The 16,607-nt window shown below is 43.7% G+C and overlaps 1 protein-coding gene across 11 annotated transcripts; it reads right to left on the reverse strand.

Moving 5' to 3' along the window:
* Positions 1–443: 443 nt before the first annotated feature.
* Positions 444–16,273, reverse strand: LOC144411410 (von Willebrand factor A domain-containing protein 5A-like). 11 transcript variants are annotated; one of them, XM_078107981.1, is made up of 26 exons: positions 16,034–16,273; positions 15,113–15,160; positions 14,694–14,896; positions 14,391–14,613; positions 14,088–14,263; positions 13,883–13,997; positions 13,636–13,784; positions 13,459–13,547; positions 10,514–10,658; positions 10,357–10,436; positions 10,154–10,268; positions 9,914–10,072; positions 9,711–9,814; positions 9,150–9,370; positions 8,975–9,019; positions 8,708–8,755; positions 8,418–8,462; positions 8,141–8,188; positions 7,185–7,268; positions 6,921–7,028; positions 6,445–6,486; positions 3,585–3,629; positions 2,164–2,187; positions 1,284–1,432; positions 1,017–1,140; positions 444–674 (listed from the first exon to the last, which is right to left on the reverse strand). In XM_078107981.1, the coding sequence occupies exons 2-26, from the start codon at positions 15,156–15,158 to the stop codon at positions 595–597; spliced, it is 2,667 nt and encodes an 888-aa protein (XP_077964107.1). In that variant the 5' UTR covers positions 15,159–15,160; positions 16,034–16,273; the 3' UTR covers positions 444–594. The 11 variants fall into 11 exon arrangements, with proteins under 11 accessions (XP_077964107.1, XP_077964111.1, XP_077964114.1 ...); XM_078107985.1 differs by lacking the exon at positions 3,585–3,629; XM_078107988.1 differs by lacking the exons at positions 8,708–8,755; positions 8,975–9,019.
* Between the last annotated feature and the right edge of the window lie 334 nt (positions 16,274–16,607).

Raw genomic sequence — 16,607 nt, forward strand, 5'->3', positions numbered from 1 at the left:
ATTATTACATTATAGGTCATTTAGCTGACGCTTTTATCCAAAGCGACTTACATTACATTTGTAACCCATGGCATTTTACATGTTTAACCAGGGAGCTATTAGGGGATAGGTGTCTTGCTCAGGGACACTTCGACCTGAGACATGGGGTAGCCGGAACTCAAACCACCAACCTCATGGTTCCCAGCGCGCCCTCTCTACACCTGCGCCACAACAACCCAAACAACTCACAGCCACACACCTGCAATTTGTTCACTGTATAAAATAACCGATTAGTGTTGGACAAGAGCAAGATATCAACTCAAGTAAAAGGTTTGTTTTAAAGCATGAACACCCCTCAGACCCAGTAGTTATTAAGGATATATCTTTCTACACTTGATGTCACAAAGTTTGTACTGCACAATGAATCAGAACGGTGAAGACTGAAATAAAGCCACCAAAGAACATTGTTTTTCAAAATTGAGTTTAATTTAAAGTTGTTCTACACACTAGTTGACCTAAAATGGATTAATTGATTTTAAGTACACGATGGAGTGAATCTGCTTTGATGTACCAGAGGGGACCAATCCTGCAGGAGAAGCTCCTTCAATGAACACGTCAGAGCCCCACGGCGTCTTTCTGCACGTTGCAACCCAACAGAGCATTTCCTGCTTCCACACACTGCGTCACCAATGATGCTGCAGAAAAGAAAACACAGAACACGTCATCAGCAGACTGTGGATAAAGAGTCCCTGTTAAAAACAGAAAATCAATACTTCATTGCGATAAAGTGGGTGACAACTCACCTTTGTCCCCATGTTAGTCTGTGTTTTGGGTACTTACCATACTCTTGTTAAGGTTAACTGATTAGGTTTATTTGTCTTCTTTGTACATTTGTTTAATGGTACGTGAACCAGGAACCTTCTTTTTTACAAATATAAACCCTTATGATATCAGGACAAAGTCTTGCTTGGCTGCCTCCTACCAATTCAAGAAGTCACTCAGCTTTGGCATCCTGACATTCATTTAGTGCTTTTTACCTTTCTGAGCTCGCAGCCAGGACACAGCCTTCATAGACAGAAGCTCCCACTCCTCTTGAGCATCCATCTTGAAACCATGAAGCCAGATCAGAGCCAGAATGGTGGCCCACACGTCCTGCTTCACCTAATACAACAAAACAAACAATGCAAAATGGAATAGAACCCAACGGGGAAAACAAAGTTAAAGAGAACAGAGGATTCAGCACCAAGGGCAACATTGAACAGTCCCATTATTAACCAACGTTATTGTCATTGACAGCAACCCACCGATGCAGGCTTGGGCTTCTCCACCTCCTCGCTGGTCTTCCCCAGTGCAGCAGCCAGATGTGGATCCAGCAACCAGCAGCCAGACGCCTTCTGCAGGGAGACCAGCTGCAGCAAAGGGTCTCTGGGGGGCTGTTTGGGCCGACAGCTTTCTGAGGAAGAGATCAGAGTGAAAATATAAACATCCCTCTGGCTTATTGTACTGAGAGTGATCAATTTGGTTTAGTAATTTCTATTGTTCTCTTCCTATTTGATACTGATGTGTAGAAGTACGTATATTAGAGGAACGACATATGAGGGAATTATTCAACTAAAATATGACATGCAAAGCTCTAAAACACTGACCCAATAATAATAATGTTATTTTATGTGATCTGTCATCATTACCTGCTAAGTATCTATAAACACAAAGTCCATATGAGGTTTGCTGGTTAATCAGAGTGTTTGATGAATAAAAGGTTTTGAATGATAAAAAGTAGGACTGTCAACCTAAACGTGTTTCATTATTATTAAAATTGTTTTTTATTGTGTTTTATTATTATTAAAATTGTTAATATTATTTAATATTGATCAAGATGATCAAATGTGTGTAGTTTTGTGTTTAAAATAACATTAACAATTAAACAACAGTGTCTGACATACACGTTTTCTGAAGTGATTACTCATTACTTGTAAGATTTAGTAAAATAGCCACTAATGGAGATTAGTGAATTTCAAAATGTGTGATTAGTTAGTTAATTTCTCTTAATCTATTGACAGCACAAACAAAAAGTTTAAATTTAAAGCCAGAAAATCACAGAGCATATTACAATTCACCCAGAGGGGAACATGAGTGAAACAAAAGACGAGAGTCAGCAGGCGTGTGCTAAATAACGCTACTTACCAAGTGTGTCACTTTGGTCCATCACTTAAAGAAAAAACGAGATGTTGAACGTTATACAACAGCAACAACAGTAATAACAAGGAAGGAACTCAAATTGTACGATTGGGACATTCTCAATGTGTTAACCACTTCAGGAGGAACCAGATTACAGAGGAAAGAAAATGTAAATCAACCACAGCGACACTGGTACAGTGTCATGAGAACTCCACCAAACAGAAGTACGTGCCGCGTGCTCCGTATCTATCCATGTACATGTATGAAGGATTTAGAGCTGGACGGTTTATCGGTATATGGTTTTCATACGGTACGAATTCCTCACGCGATGTTGCTCCTAAGCGGGCGGCAAAATTATTTTAGACACGTAACAACAACGCGCTAAGCGCCGGAGCTACTTGCGTTATGTGTGTTGAGATTGAGTCCTGGTTATAACTTTAAAACAACAATGAATAACCGACAACAAACAGGGTAAAACACCACGACACAACGGCTTGTGACACATAAACAATTTGTAACACTAATAATTGTACATTTAAAAGAAATTACAACGCCGAACTGCATGCTGGGTACAGCTCACAACAACAGGTAACGTTAACTCTGCTGGTTACGTGAAAACACGGAAAAGAGCATAAAGGAGGGAGACCCGAGATGCACCAACACAACTTGTGCCCAAGAGAGGAGCTGTGTCTGTTTGAAGGGTTTTGGAAAATCTGACATAAGTTACATCAGAAAACGATTTATTGCAAAGTCTTCCGAGTCTCTGGTGGCAACACCTAAAGCCACAACAAGCTAACACCCTAACTAGCTTAAGAGCTAACAAGCTAACTCACCCGGCCAGTTGCTAGCGAAACTGTTTGCAGTTTGCAGCCACAACAAGCTAACACGCTAACAAGCTAACTCGCCGGTTACAAGCTAACTCGTCGGCCAGTTGTGGGCAATTTGGTCAGCGGGCGGCCCGGTCTTTTTCGGGGGTCAATGAATTAATGTGTTTACTTGAAAATACCGCAATACCGTGATATACCAGAATACCTCAGAATCTTTTTTAATACCGTGATATGGATTTCTGGCCATACCGTGCGGCCCTTTAAGGGTTCAGTACATTTAAAATGATTGCACACATGCCACAGTGTAGCCACACGCAGCGCAGCCTTCATCGCATGCTGCACTAGACAATCACGTCTTTCTTATGTCAATTACCCCCGAACAGGGGCAAAAATAACTCCTACCGTTCATACATTCATTCATTATCACATTGCAGCTGCAAGAAGCAAGCAGAGAAATTGTGCCACAGAAATGTGTTGTCTTCTATTGAAATTAATTTTAGTCTATTATATATATACATATATATATATATATATATATATATATATATATTCATACATATTTATACAAATTCAAACAGATCTTTTTAGATTTATACTTACTAGGAGACATCTGAGGAAGCTCCGGCATACCACCTGCCCTCTGCCCTTTGAGATAATAAAAACACAGCGGGAGGTCAAGACATCTTAGATACGGCGTGTGGAGCGGACCAACCCGGACTCTTTAGTTATTGTCCTCGGGGACCTTAACAAAGGAAATCTCAGCCATGAACTTCCTAAATACAGACAGTTTATTAAATGCCCCACCAGAGAGGAGAACACGCTGGATCACTGTTACACCACAGTCAGCAGGGCTGATCACGCCGTCCCTCGTGCTGCACTGGGACACTCTGACCACGTCATGGTCCATCTGATTCCTGCATACAGGCAGAAACTAAAGCTCTGCAAACCTGTGGTGAGGGAATTCAAGAAGTGGACCAGTGAGGCGCTGGAGGATCTTCGGGCGTGCTTTGACTGCACAGACTGGGATGTTTTCAGGACTGCTAATGACAGTCTGGATGAGTTCACAGAGGCTGTAACTTCCTACATCGGCTTCTGTGAGGACAGCTGTGTACCATCATGCACCAGGGTGAGTTACAACAACGACAAACCCTGGTTCACAGCGGAACTCAGAACACTACTCCTGCAGAAGGATCAGGCATTTAGGAGTGGGGACAAAGACTTGTACACAGAGGCAAAATACAAGTTTAGCAAGGCGGTGAGAGACGCTAAACGACTGTACTCTGAGAAACTCCAACAACAGTTCTCAGCAAGTGACTCTGCTTCGGTCTGGAGAGGCCTCAAACACCTCACCAACTACAAGCCAAAAACCCCCCACTCCATGAATGACCTCCGCCTGGCAGACGAGCTCAATGAGTTCTACTGAAGATTTGAAAGACAATGTCCTGATCCCATCCCCCACAGCTCCACCAACCTGCTGCAGTCCCCCTCCCCTCCCTCCCCCAGCCCATCAGGTGCTCACGCCTCTTCAACTATATCACCTTCCCTTCCCCCACCAGCAACGACCCTCTCTATTCTGGAGAGAGACGTTAACCGGCTCTTTAGAAGACTAAATCCCCGTAAGGCAGCCGGTCCGGACTCCGTTTCCCCTCACTCCCTGAAGCATTGTGCTGACCAGCTGTCTCCGGTGTTCACTGACATCTTCAACACCTCCCTGGAGACATGCCACGTACCAGCCTGCTTCAAGGCCTCCACCATCATCCCTGTCCCCAAGAAGCCCAGGATCACAGGACTCAATGACTACAGGCCCGTCGCCCTGACCTCTGTAGTCATGAAGTCTTTTGAACGGCTAGTCCTGACCCACCTGAAGTCCCTCACCGACCCCCTCCTGGACCCCCTGCAGTTCGCCTACAGAGCCAACAGGTCTGTAGACGATGCTGTCAACATGGCCCTCCACTACATCCTCCAGCATCTGGACTCCCCAGGAACCTACGCCAGGATCCTGTTTGTGGACTTCAGCTCTGCTTTTAACACTATCATCCCGTCTCTGCTGCAGGACAAACTCTCCCAGCTGCACGTGCCCGACTCCACCTGCAAGTGGATCACAGACTTCCTGTCTGACAGGAAGCAGCACGTGAAGCTGGGGAAACATGTCTCAGCCTCTCGGACCATCAGCACCGGTTCCCCCCAAGGCTGCGTTCTCTCCCCTCTGCTCTTCTCCCTGTACACCAACAGCTGCACCTCCAGTCACCAGTCCGTCAAGCTCCTGAAGTTTGCGGATGACACCACCCTCATTGGACTAATCTCTGGTGGGGACGAGTCCGCCTACAGGTGGGAGTCTGACCATCTGGTGTCGTGGTGCAGCCAGAACAACCTGGAGCTCAACGCTCTAAAGACAGTGGAGATGGTTGTGGATTTCCGGCGGAACAAAGCCCCACCCTCCCCCATCACCCTGTGTGACTCCCCCGTCACTATTGTGGATTCCTTCCGTTTCCTGGGCTCCATCATCACCCAGGACCTCAAGTGGGAGCTGAACATCAGCTCCATCACCAAGAAGGCTCAGCAGAGGTTGTTCTTCCTGAGGCAGCTGAAGAAACTCAACCTGCCAAAGACGATGATGGTCCACTTCTACACGGCCATCATCGAGTCCATCCTCTGCTCCTCCATCACTGTCTGGTACGCTGCAGCCACAGCCAAGGACAAGGGCAGGCTTCAGCGGGTCATCCGCTCTGCAGAGAGGGTGATCGGCTGCAACCTGCCGTCCCTACTTGTTCGCTTCCAGGTCTCTGAAGCGAGCTAAAAAGATCGCGGCCGACCCCTCCCACCCCGGACAAAAACTGTTTGTGCCCCTTCCATCTGGCAGGAGGCTGAGGTCCATCAGGACTAAGGACCTCCCGCCACACGAACAGTTTCTTCCCGTCGGCAGTCGGGCTCATCAACAGAGCCCGGTCCCCCACTGCCTGACTATAACATTGCACCGGTCACCCCCCCTCATACTGCACATGCCACTTTAACTGCAATTCATCACTTTGTCACTTGTCACTTTGTCTCTTGTCTGTTAGTGCACTTTATGCATAATATTTTTCTTTAACTTTTTAATATTTAAATTTTTTAAACTTTATTCCCTTGTTTTATACTAACCCATAGCCTTAGCCTTATTCTACTAACCCATTGCACTAGCATTTCATTCTACTTTATTACTTGTGCACTGTTGTCTTGTCTGTCTACTGTCGCGCACTAACCGCCAAGACAAATTCCTTGTATGTTTGACGTATTTTGGCTAATAAATGTTTCCTGATTCCTGATTAATAACTAAACCAAAAATACCTTGTTACAATTAATAACAACAAGAAGTTCAAATGAATCAAAATATCTCAAACATGTAGAAATGTGTGTAGAAATACATAGGTATCCAATCCAGATGTGTTGTACTTCATCATACATTAAGACAGGTTTTACTTACTATCCATCGAACAGGACGTTTGACCAAAGGCAAGCCCCATCACTTTGGGATGAAAAAAAGAAATTGATGTAAATATTTATACAAGGAAGGATAACAACGAAGGAACTGGATTTGTAAAATTGGGACATTCTCAATGTGTTAACCACTTCTGGAGAAAGCAGAGTACAAAGAAAAGACAATTTAAATCACCAACAGCGACACTGGTGCAGCTAGTGGATGGAACTTAATCATTAAATGCCTTTGGCACAATCTAATGTGGTAATTTACAAATATGATCTACTTTAATGTGCAGATACCAGCCGTTGTCTATCTTTGTATCTCTTGTCTGAATTACAGTCCATGGTCACGTAAAAAAGGTCTTTGGCCATTTTTGGTTTAATAACAAAATTCCCTGGAAGTGATTGTTTGTATTGATCCCCCAGTAAACACTGTTATTGTGACACCAGTATGATGTGGTCCAGGAAAATAGTACTTACGGCCAGCACACTTTTCCTTGAGCCAACCAGACAGTGTCATCACCGAGGCAGGTGACTTTATTCTTCCCTCACGGAGTAACTTTGAGCCGCCACCTCCATTACTATTGCCTTAAAAGAGATGACACTCTCATCTCATTAACATTATTAATTAATATTTATATGACTCTCTGAGGTTAAAAAGATTAAGAGAAAGTGGTCAGGACATTACAACGGTAACATAGCAGGGTTCCCGCGGGTCCTTAAAAAGTCTTAAATTTCACGTACCTCTCCAGGTTTGAGACTGAAGTGGAGCTGGGTCTGAGAGGGATGACCTGCCTGCCTGACACAGCCCTCTGACGCCTCTGAACTCTGAGGTTAAAAAGATTAAGAGAAAGTGGTCAGGACATCACAAAGGTAACATAGCAGGGTTCCCGCGGGTCCTTAAAAAGTCTTAAAATGTCTTCAATTAAAATTCAGCAAATTAAGGCCTTAAATTGGCTTAAATTTCACGTAAAGTTGCTGTAGGTATTCATTTTTTTGCCGGTGCACTTAATGACGACGAGAAAGCACAGTGGCGCATCGTAAAACATCTAATGGATGATTTAGTATTGTGCAAAATGAGTCTCCGCAATTGAATAGCTGTTCACGGTACGTCAGCTACAGACGCTGACGTCAGGCTGCGTGTCGCCATTACGCAGTTGGCGGTGTGAGGTTGAAAATGCAAAGAAGATGGGGAAGTACAAATCTAACGACAAGTGGATGGAAGAGGATGCATTTAGGAGGTGATTGGCGCCAATTGAAAACAACAATGAGGCAATGTGTAAACTATGCAAAAAGACCTTTTCATTAGGGACCACGGGGCTCAAAGCCGTCGAGTCGCACATGAAAGGAGGAAAGCACCAGCGATACGTTGCAGCAGCTAGCCATAGCGGGGCCAGGTTAATCCCTGCATTGTTTGCAGCACGACCTAACGACGTTACAAGTTCAGACGCCACCTCTCAGTCGGCTGTAACAAGTGTGTGTTAAAAGAGTTTTGATTTCCATTGTAGGAGGCAATAAATTGCGTATTCCAAAGAAATTGTGACATTTTGGGGTCTTAAATTATATTTTTTGAGGTCTTAAAAAGCATTACATTTTTCTTTTGAAATGGTGCAAGAACCCAGGTAATCTGCCGGATTAAACATTTAAGACGATGCAGTTTTGTTTACATCCATTTAGTCTATTTATAGAAATACACTTACTAGGAGACATCTGAGGAAGCTGCGCCATATCACAAGACATCACAGGCACTTTGAGATCATAAAAACACAGCGTGAGGTGAAGACATGAGCCATGCTAAGAACCAAACCAAAAATACAGACATAACTACTGGATCGGGACATTATGTGACTACCAAGAAGTTCAAATAGTTTAAAATATCTCAAAAGTTTAGAATAGTGTGTAGAAATACACAAGTATGCGTTTCTCTACAATTCAGATTTGTTGAGGTTTACTTACATTAGGACAGGTTTTACTTACTTCTCATCGAACAGGACCCCATAGGAGCCATGCAGGCCATCATCCCTTTGAGATAAAAAAGAAAGAAATTGATGTTGAGATTTTGATTTCCATTATAGGAGGCAATAAATTGCGTATTCCAAAGAAATTGTGACATTTTGGGGTCTTAAATTATATTTTTTGAGGTCTTAAAAAGCATTACATTTTTCTTTTGAAATGGTGCAAGAACCCAGGTAATCTGCCGGATTGAACATTTAAGACGATGCAGTTTTGTTTACATCCATTTAGTCTATTTATAGAAATACACTTACTAGGAGACATCTGAGAACCCTGCGCCGAATAAAAAGACATCACAGGCCCTTTGAGATCATAAAAACACAGCGTGAGATGAAGACATGAGCCATGCTAAGAACCAAACCAAAAATATAGACATAACTACTGGATTGGGACATTATGTGACTACCAAGAAGTTCAAATAGTTTAAAATATCTCAAAAGTGTGTAGAAATACACAAGTATGCGTTTCTCTCCAATTCAGATTTGTTGAGGTTTACTCACATTAGGACAGGTTTTACTTACTTCTCATCAAATAGGGCGCCCCAAGAACCTTGCAGGCCCTCATCCCTTTGAGATTAACAAAAAAGAAATTGATGTTGAGATTTGAGCCGAGACAATAACTAAACAAACATTGTCTACATACATTTTCATTCATGGTCAGCTGTATTTCTGTTATATTTCTATAGAAATGACTCACTGGGTGTTGGAATCGTTCTGCACAGCAGAGGTCCTTGAATAGCTTCGCTGTTGGATTTGTTGACGGCAATGAAGGCGGTGAAGACACTGCTCACTCCTGATTGGACGCTGAGCTCCACCACCTTCTTCTTCCCTCCTGCGTCTTCCTGTCCTCCAGGCTCTCTCACCTCCATCTCCAGAGAGCGGATCACGGTCCGAGCGGCCAACCTGTGGACCGTTAGTCTGCAGAGACAAAACACAGATTTACAAAATTATAATACACATACTAATTATTTCTTTTAGGGTTCATGTACGTCCAGGAGTGAAAAGAACAAAGAGATTCTACAGGGATTCTTGACTAAATGATTACATTCGAGGCCGCTCTGCACATTGTGTGCGTCAGCCACTGAGCAGACCTTTAATGCATCAGTACAATACTCTCTTAACGGACAGGTCCTTGGTTCTCACTCCTCGCTAAAGTCAAAGAGCTCCTCTTTCCTCGGTCCTTTGATTTGATCTCAATAATGAAAATGAACTCAACATTTTTTAGGACAGGACCCAATGCATAATTGTGCTGCTTTACCCAGAGTCCTCTGCAGGTTTGAGACTGAAGTGGAGCTGGGTCTGAGAGGGATGACCTGCCAGGCTGTAGGCCACCGTCACACAGCCCTCTGACGCCTCCGAACTCTGAGGAAACATCAGTGTCACAAACCATTTCTTCCATCATCGCTCACCTGATAAATCAAACGAGAGAGTAGTTCCACTATAAGATGGTGGTGCTCCTACCTGTCCAGTAAACTGGGCATAAACCAGTGACCTTTGACCCTGGAAAAGTGCTGCGATCGGTGGAGAGAGAGCGGTGACAGAGACTCCGCTCGGCAGATCCCACTTGACTGAGACATCCACCACAGACGGTTGCAGAGCGAACCGCAGCGACTGCATCACCTGGTGAGTAAGAACCATTTAAGTAATCATGTTATGGTGGTGATTTGATTTTCCATTGACATGAAGGCAGCGGTGTGTTACTTTGGGCTGCATCCTGTCGGCCCCTGTGATGAACTGAGCGTGGCCTCCTCCTTCTTTGGCCAACCCGTTGATGAGAGCAGAACTGGCCCCTTCCCCGATCCCAAAGGAGAAACACCTACAACACAGTGGGCTGGTTTTTACACACCCAGCACCTAAACATGGGACTTATTTTAGCAATTGTGTTGATTTTCTTGTTCTTTAACCTGTGGGAGGCTGAATTCTGCTTCACCAGATTTATGACTTCTTTTGTGTTCCCCACCTCTCCGTCAGTAAAGACAAATAGCTGATGAGGAGAGTTCACACAAAGTTACACACAGTGTTTCATTGCTGTTTTAGTGTGTGTGTGTGTGTGTTTGTTACTTGTCGAGGTTGACTGGGAATGGAGGGCTGTCTGTAAATGTGTTTAAGTGGCTTCAGGATCTCAGTTCCTCCCAGATTAGCCTCCATCTCTTCCACTTTCTTCAGAGCCTCTTCCATCGTCTTCTGGTTGTACTCTTCACTCTTACTGCAGCCAGAAACACACAAACTTTACAGCATACAGATGATCTACAACCCTTCAACATAAGAATGTCTTCAATACCAGATGAATTCATTTTAAAGTATTGGGAGGACATTTCAAAACTTTGACATTAACATTAGTCAATGGTTACACCGTGGTGGTTTAAGCAATAAGGTACGAGAGGCTGTACTTTATCATTGCGCGTCAACAACACCCCTGAACGTTACATTATTGAAGATAAAGTACTGCCTCAAGTTGCTTTTATAATCTGGTTACCAGCAAAATTATAAATAAAACGTAAATAGCTGCTTTTCAGCATAAAATAAGTTGTAGACATCAAATGTTGTGCATCTCATTTAAGTAGTCTAGACAAAAAATGTGTCCCCGTACGTGCATGTAAACAGCATTGGGATCCGCACCATCTCAATTATTCACATCCATCATGACGTCCACCTTGTGGGATTTCCACGGTTTTTGTCAGCGATCACCACCGAGCTAAAAACAGAAATGTCAACTAACTGTTGCACAAAATCTAACCTGTTACTTTGAGTGTGCAGTGAAATGGAACGCTCAGGTCAATGTGAAGAGCAACTCTACATTATCGTTTAATAATGAACCCCCGTGACTCACTGTCAACCAATCAGAACGCTGGATTTCATCTACCCGTATTATAAAATAGTTATAAACAGTGGTGGCTGGTCCATAGAGGACAACGGGGCGTGGCCCCACCGTGTGCGACTGAAAAAAATAAAAATAAGTTGTATTCATTTTTGTTGTTTATATTATAAAAATGTATTTTACAAATGGTCAATATTTGTGTTTTTGAAACATGGATTATATACCCGATAATATTTGTAAATCAAGATATCTGCACAAAATGTATGCTTTTCCTGTCTCCGCGTCCCAATGGCGGCGGGTCTAAAAGCAGTTAGCCAATCACTGATAAAGTTAATGAGAGACATTATAACGATCTCCCGGGTGTTACCTTTTAGACATCAGTTGAATTGTGTTTCGATCTATATTTTTAGTTTGTCTGCCCCGAAGCAGACTGTCTTTTTCCTTTCTTTCCCATCTACGTTTTTTTATAAAAAAAATCAGGAAGAAAAAATTTGTTCATGCGTTTGTCACTTCTAGACTGGATTACTGTAATTCTTTGTTATCAGGCTGCTCTTGTAAATCTCTTAAGCCTCTCCAGTTGATTCAGAATGCTGCAGCACGTGTATTAACAAAAACTAAGAAAAGGGATCATATCAGTCCTGTATTAACTTCTCTGCATTGGCTCCCTCTTAAATCAAGAATAGAATTTAAGGTACTTCTCCTCACCTACAAGGCACTTGCTGGTGAGGCACCGTTGTATCTTAAAGAGCTTGTAACACCTTATTGCCCTACAGGGCAGCTGCACATAGATGCTGGGCTACTTGTTGTTCCTATGGTTTTAAAAAGTAGGCTGGGTGCCAGAGCCTTCGGTTATCAAGCTCCTCTTTTGTGGAACCAGCTTCCACTTTCAGTCTGGGGGTGAGATTCGGTCAGCTCTTTTAAGGTAAAGCTTAATTTTTGATTTTGCTTACAGTTAGGGCTGGCTCAGGTTAGCCAAGACCAGGCCTTTGTTAAGCTGCTATAGGCTTGGACTTCTTAGGACACACCAATAATAATTCACATTTTATTAATGCACATGACTAATTCAGCTTCTTTTTTTGTGCTTTCTCCCCTAGCAAGTCTCCGTAGATCGTAGCTCCTTCTGGACCCTGGTCCTGACACCTGCCGTGGCCCTGCTGACACCTGCTGCTGCCACCATCATCATCATCATAATTATTTTAAACATTAAGCACATTACTGTACTCATAAACCGACATTACCCTCTCCTACAGTCGTTGTGCTCTCCCTCCCCACAGGCTTCTGTGGATGGTGGTTCTACCTGATGGTGGTTGTCCCTGCAGTGGTCCTGCTGTGCGCCTGGCTTGCTACTCACAATTACTTGAATCATTTCTGTCATAGGAATTGCATGTATTATACATTGTTCATTCTGTACACATGGCATCCATTGTAGTCTGTCCATCCCGGGAGTGGGATCCTTCCTCTGACGTTCTCACTAAGGTTTCCTCCCTTTTTTTCCTCTTGGAAGGTTTTTTTCAGTTTTTCCTGTGCCGATGTGTGGGTTTCAGGGCAGAGGATGTCGTATGTGTACAGACTGTAAAGCCCTCTGAGGCAAATTTGTAACTTGCGATTTTGGGCTATAAAAAATTAAATGAATTGAAAAATGAATAATTTCAGCGTCCTAAAATGCATCGAGATTTCAGGGCGAGTCTCCGACACAGTCTAAGAACATAACAAGAGCGACCACCGGCAGTGTCCTTCCAAGAAGACCCTAGCTCTGAACTCTGAACTTTGCCGGAGAAAGTAGAGGTAAAACAGCTGGACCCAGATCAGCCTGACCTCACAATCAGACAACGGACCGGCGTGAAAGGGAAGCCGCAGATATGAAGCTTCTGTAGAGATGCTACACCGGGATGTTTAGCTAGCTAGTTAGCTACATGCTAACGCCATATATTTGCGCACCTGAATTGTTTTATATATCTATATATATTTATTAATATACTGAATTGTTTGCCTAAGATGTCCTTATTATGTTAAAAATGTAACATTTATTCCAAAAGTTTAACTGCAAAGTAATGCGTGTTTGATAAACCTTTTTTGCATTGAATCATACTGGGATGTTTGCTTAAACTGATTGGCTGCCCCTACCAAAAAAAAATCCACCAGCCACCAATGGTTCTAAATCATACTTTTGTTGGACTAAGTGACTCACGGGAAGATGTGTTCAAAGCTGGACCCAAAACTGTAGATGTTGAAATAGCAGCCGAGCGGCAGGCTCTTCAACAGGAGCAGCAGAGTGTCCTTAAGGGAGGAGAATAATGTGAAGGTCACTTTGTGAGAGACAGACACTATAAATGTGTTCATGAGAGGAATAAGACATAATTAGTACCCTGGCATTCTTTATACGCTCTCCATGCATACTGCCAGATCGATCCAATAAGAAGACAAACTCTCCAGATGAAGCCACTGAGGACATCACAGCCTGAGGGAACTCTGGGTACAGGCTCAGCATCACTACTGGATCACCCATCAGAGAGCCTGAACACAGAGGAAATGATCATGCATCTGTCTTTTTATTACTCATCCCAACACATTACAACTCCATACTACATGTATCAGTTTAAATGTAAACTCACCAGGCTGGGAAGAGGCCTGTCCTGCCTCCACCATCGCAGAGGGCTGGTGGGCGTCTTTGTAATAAATCAGCAGTTCAACATCTCTGTCAAACTTGTGTCCTGCAGCCAACTTGACCTGCAGTTCACCAGACAAACATCACAAGTCATTACCAATACATCTCTTCTTCTCCGTGATGGAAACATTCATCAGCAGCACTCTACCTACCGTGGCCTGGATTTGCTCTGTGTTGAGGTACTGCACAGGGTCCAGGGGAGAGCTGGACTCTACTTTGGAGACGGGACGAGGAGAGGACACTCGGGCAGAGAAAGACAGAGTGTAGGGCACTAGAGAGGCTGGAACAGAGGTCACCTGGACGTTGGACCCTTCACTACCAACGCTCCCTGTCAATGAGGTAAAAACGTTCAGATATGAAGCCCAAGACAACAAGAGGCCATTGACGTGTACAGGTGTTGTGCTCCAAGTTGAAGCTTGAGGGCTCCTGAAGAAGCTGCTGGCTGCTTTTCCTACCCTGAGGTTGGTAGCGAGGGTTGAGCACAGCGGGCAGTAGGAACCTCAGCCCTTCATCGGCCTGCACAGCCAGCTCAGTGACGTACTCCAGCCTGATGGAGGCGCTCTCTCCTGGAGGCAGACTGCCCACACTCAGAGAGAATACATCTGGACTCTGCTCGCTCTCCTCCAACAGGAAGGCCTGCTGACCGGAGCTCAGAGCGTCGTCGTACTCCTCACGGGCCTGAAACACAGAAAGCACGAGTGAAACACTGGCTGCGTTTCACAGCTCCTTTGAGAGAAGGTCGTTGCTGTGCAGCTCACCTCCTGTTTCTCCTTCACCTCCGCCACTATCTCCGTCTGTCCAACAGTAGCGCTGAAATGACAGACGGCAGCATCTCCAGGCAGGGGGAAGACAAAGACAGCCTCCAGTGGTTTGTCTTCCTGGTTGTGGTAGTTCAGAGTGGAGACCACAGTAGCCACGTGGTCCTTCACCTCCAGCTCCACCTCCACGCTCTTCAGAGGAACTGAGCGAGCAGCAGATGGAAACACAGTGAACACAACATGCTTTCCTACGTTGTTGAGGTTTATTCTTTACTGAACGGTTTCATGTTTCCGCTGCATCAGAAGACCTGTAAAACCAAGAAGTGCATCCTGCCTCCAATAGTGTGCAAAGCAGGATGAAATTGGACAATAGAAGTACCTTTTATATTTGAAGTACAAAGAATGATGGAGGTTCGTACCTGGTTCCTTCTGAGAGGTTATTAGACCACAGCAGCTCACCATCATACCTGTGCAACAATCAAAGAGGACGTTTGAGGACTTCATGCTGCTGGGGTGGATGGTAACAACAGCTACTGGACATTCTGCAGCGAGCAAGGTACGCTTTTATAAAAACAACTAATCATCCATTATATATATTTGTATACAATTCAAAAGTCTGGACACACCTTCACTTGAAATAGAAGGTGTGTCTAAACTTTGACTGGTAGGCTAGTGTATGAATCCTACCAGAAGATTGAACCTAAAAACACAATTTACAGAATAAAGAATACATTTTGCAAATGTAAAAATTACCAACGTCAAAAACTGTTAATAGTAATAATACAAACACACGTTTCCTCCCACACTGCTGCTCTGCTGCGCCCTTCTTGGTTCATTCTGTGTCTTCATTGTTTAGCTGAGTTTTATTAGGAAACCCGTCTACACACTTTTTTATACAATGGATCTGGATAACTGTTTGCTTAATGTTATTGATGAGACTAAAACAAGATATCCAGGACAGAAAATTACAGAATACAACGATAACAATAATGATGTGTGTTTTAACTTTATTTTTTCTTTGATAAACCCCTTTTAATAGTTTAACTGCATGCGTATATTATGTTTGTACATTGTCAGGAGCTACCCGGATCTTGAATTTCCCCCCGAGGGAATCAATAAAGTACTTCTATTTTAACAATCCGGTGTTTTTTTTAAGGTATGTTATTCTATTTCTTTATAGAGCATCGCGGTATTCCAGTAAAGTTCCTTCAGAAATCCCAAACCAATGGGGCACAAACAGTATCCCGAATCAATTCGGATTGCGCGTGCTGTGCGTGTTGTAATCCAATTCATTATCGATAAGCACTATTTAAATAAACACACAGCAGACTAACTCTTACCTCTGAGGATGGATCTCCACGCGACAACGTTTCAGAAGTTTCCTCTTGTAAATATCCGGAGACAACTTGCGAGGTTTCTAAAGCAGAACGATGTCAAGTGACAAACCAAAAAAGTTGAAAGTCACTTCCACCGGCTGCGCTGAAGCAGTGACGAGGGAGCGCCGACTGCAGTCGAGCCCGTCGAGCGCAGCAGCAACAACAGCCACGAGAACGCGCACGTTCACCGCGGAGCGCGCGCGAGAGAGCGTGAAGGAAACGACAACGGAACACGTTGTGTTTTCCAGCCCCTCCCATTCCCTCCTTGCCATGAAGGAGACATTTTTTCACAAAAATGTGTTTTTTTCTTGCTATGAACTTCATCAACTGTTGTGTCAAAACAAATTGATTCAGGTAGATAAACTTACATCATACATGTCGGTAAACTTCCAACATATAAAACCACGTGATTGATACAGTGAAAAATAGCATGAGGCATTTTTATTGTTATGCTGCAGTGATTCTCAGGGTTTCCATGTTTTGTTGGCTATGTGATGTATGTTTAATTTATTTTTATGCAGGATTTCTAATTTTATCT

Source organism: Gasterosteus aculeatus, chromosome 1, assembly GCF_964276395.1.
Source record: "Gasterosteus aculeatus chromosome 1, fGasAcu3.hap1.1, whole genome shotgun sequence".
Classification (NCBI taxonomy): Eukaryota; Metazoa; Chordata; class Actinopteri; order Perciformes; family Gasterosteidae; genus Gasterosteus; species Gasterosteus aculeatus.

Bases quoted from the DNA above. Each gene is read 5' to 3' on its own strand.
- LOC144411410 (XM_078107981.1), bottom strand. From the start codon at position 15,158: ATGATGGTGAGCTGCTGTGGTCTAATAACCTCTCAGAAGGAACCAG. The intron at 14,897-15,112 runs GTACGAACCTCC...CTGCTCGCTCAG, and splicing joins AACCTCTCAGAAGGAACCAG to TTCCTCTGAAGAGCGTGGAG. The intron at 675-1,016 runs GTAAAAAGCACT...TCTTTTCTGCAG, and splicing joins CTGGCTGCGAGCTCAGAAAG to CATCATTGGTGACGCAGTGT.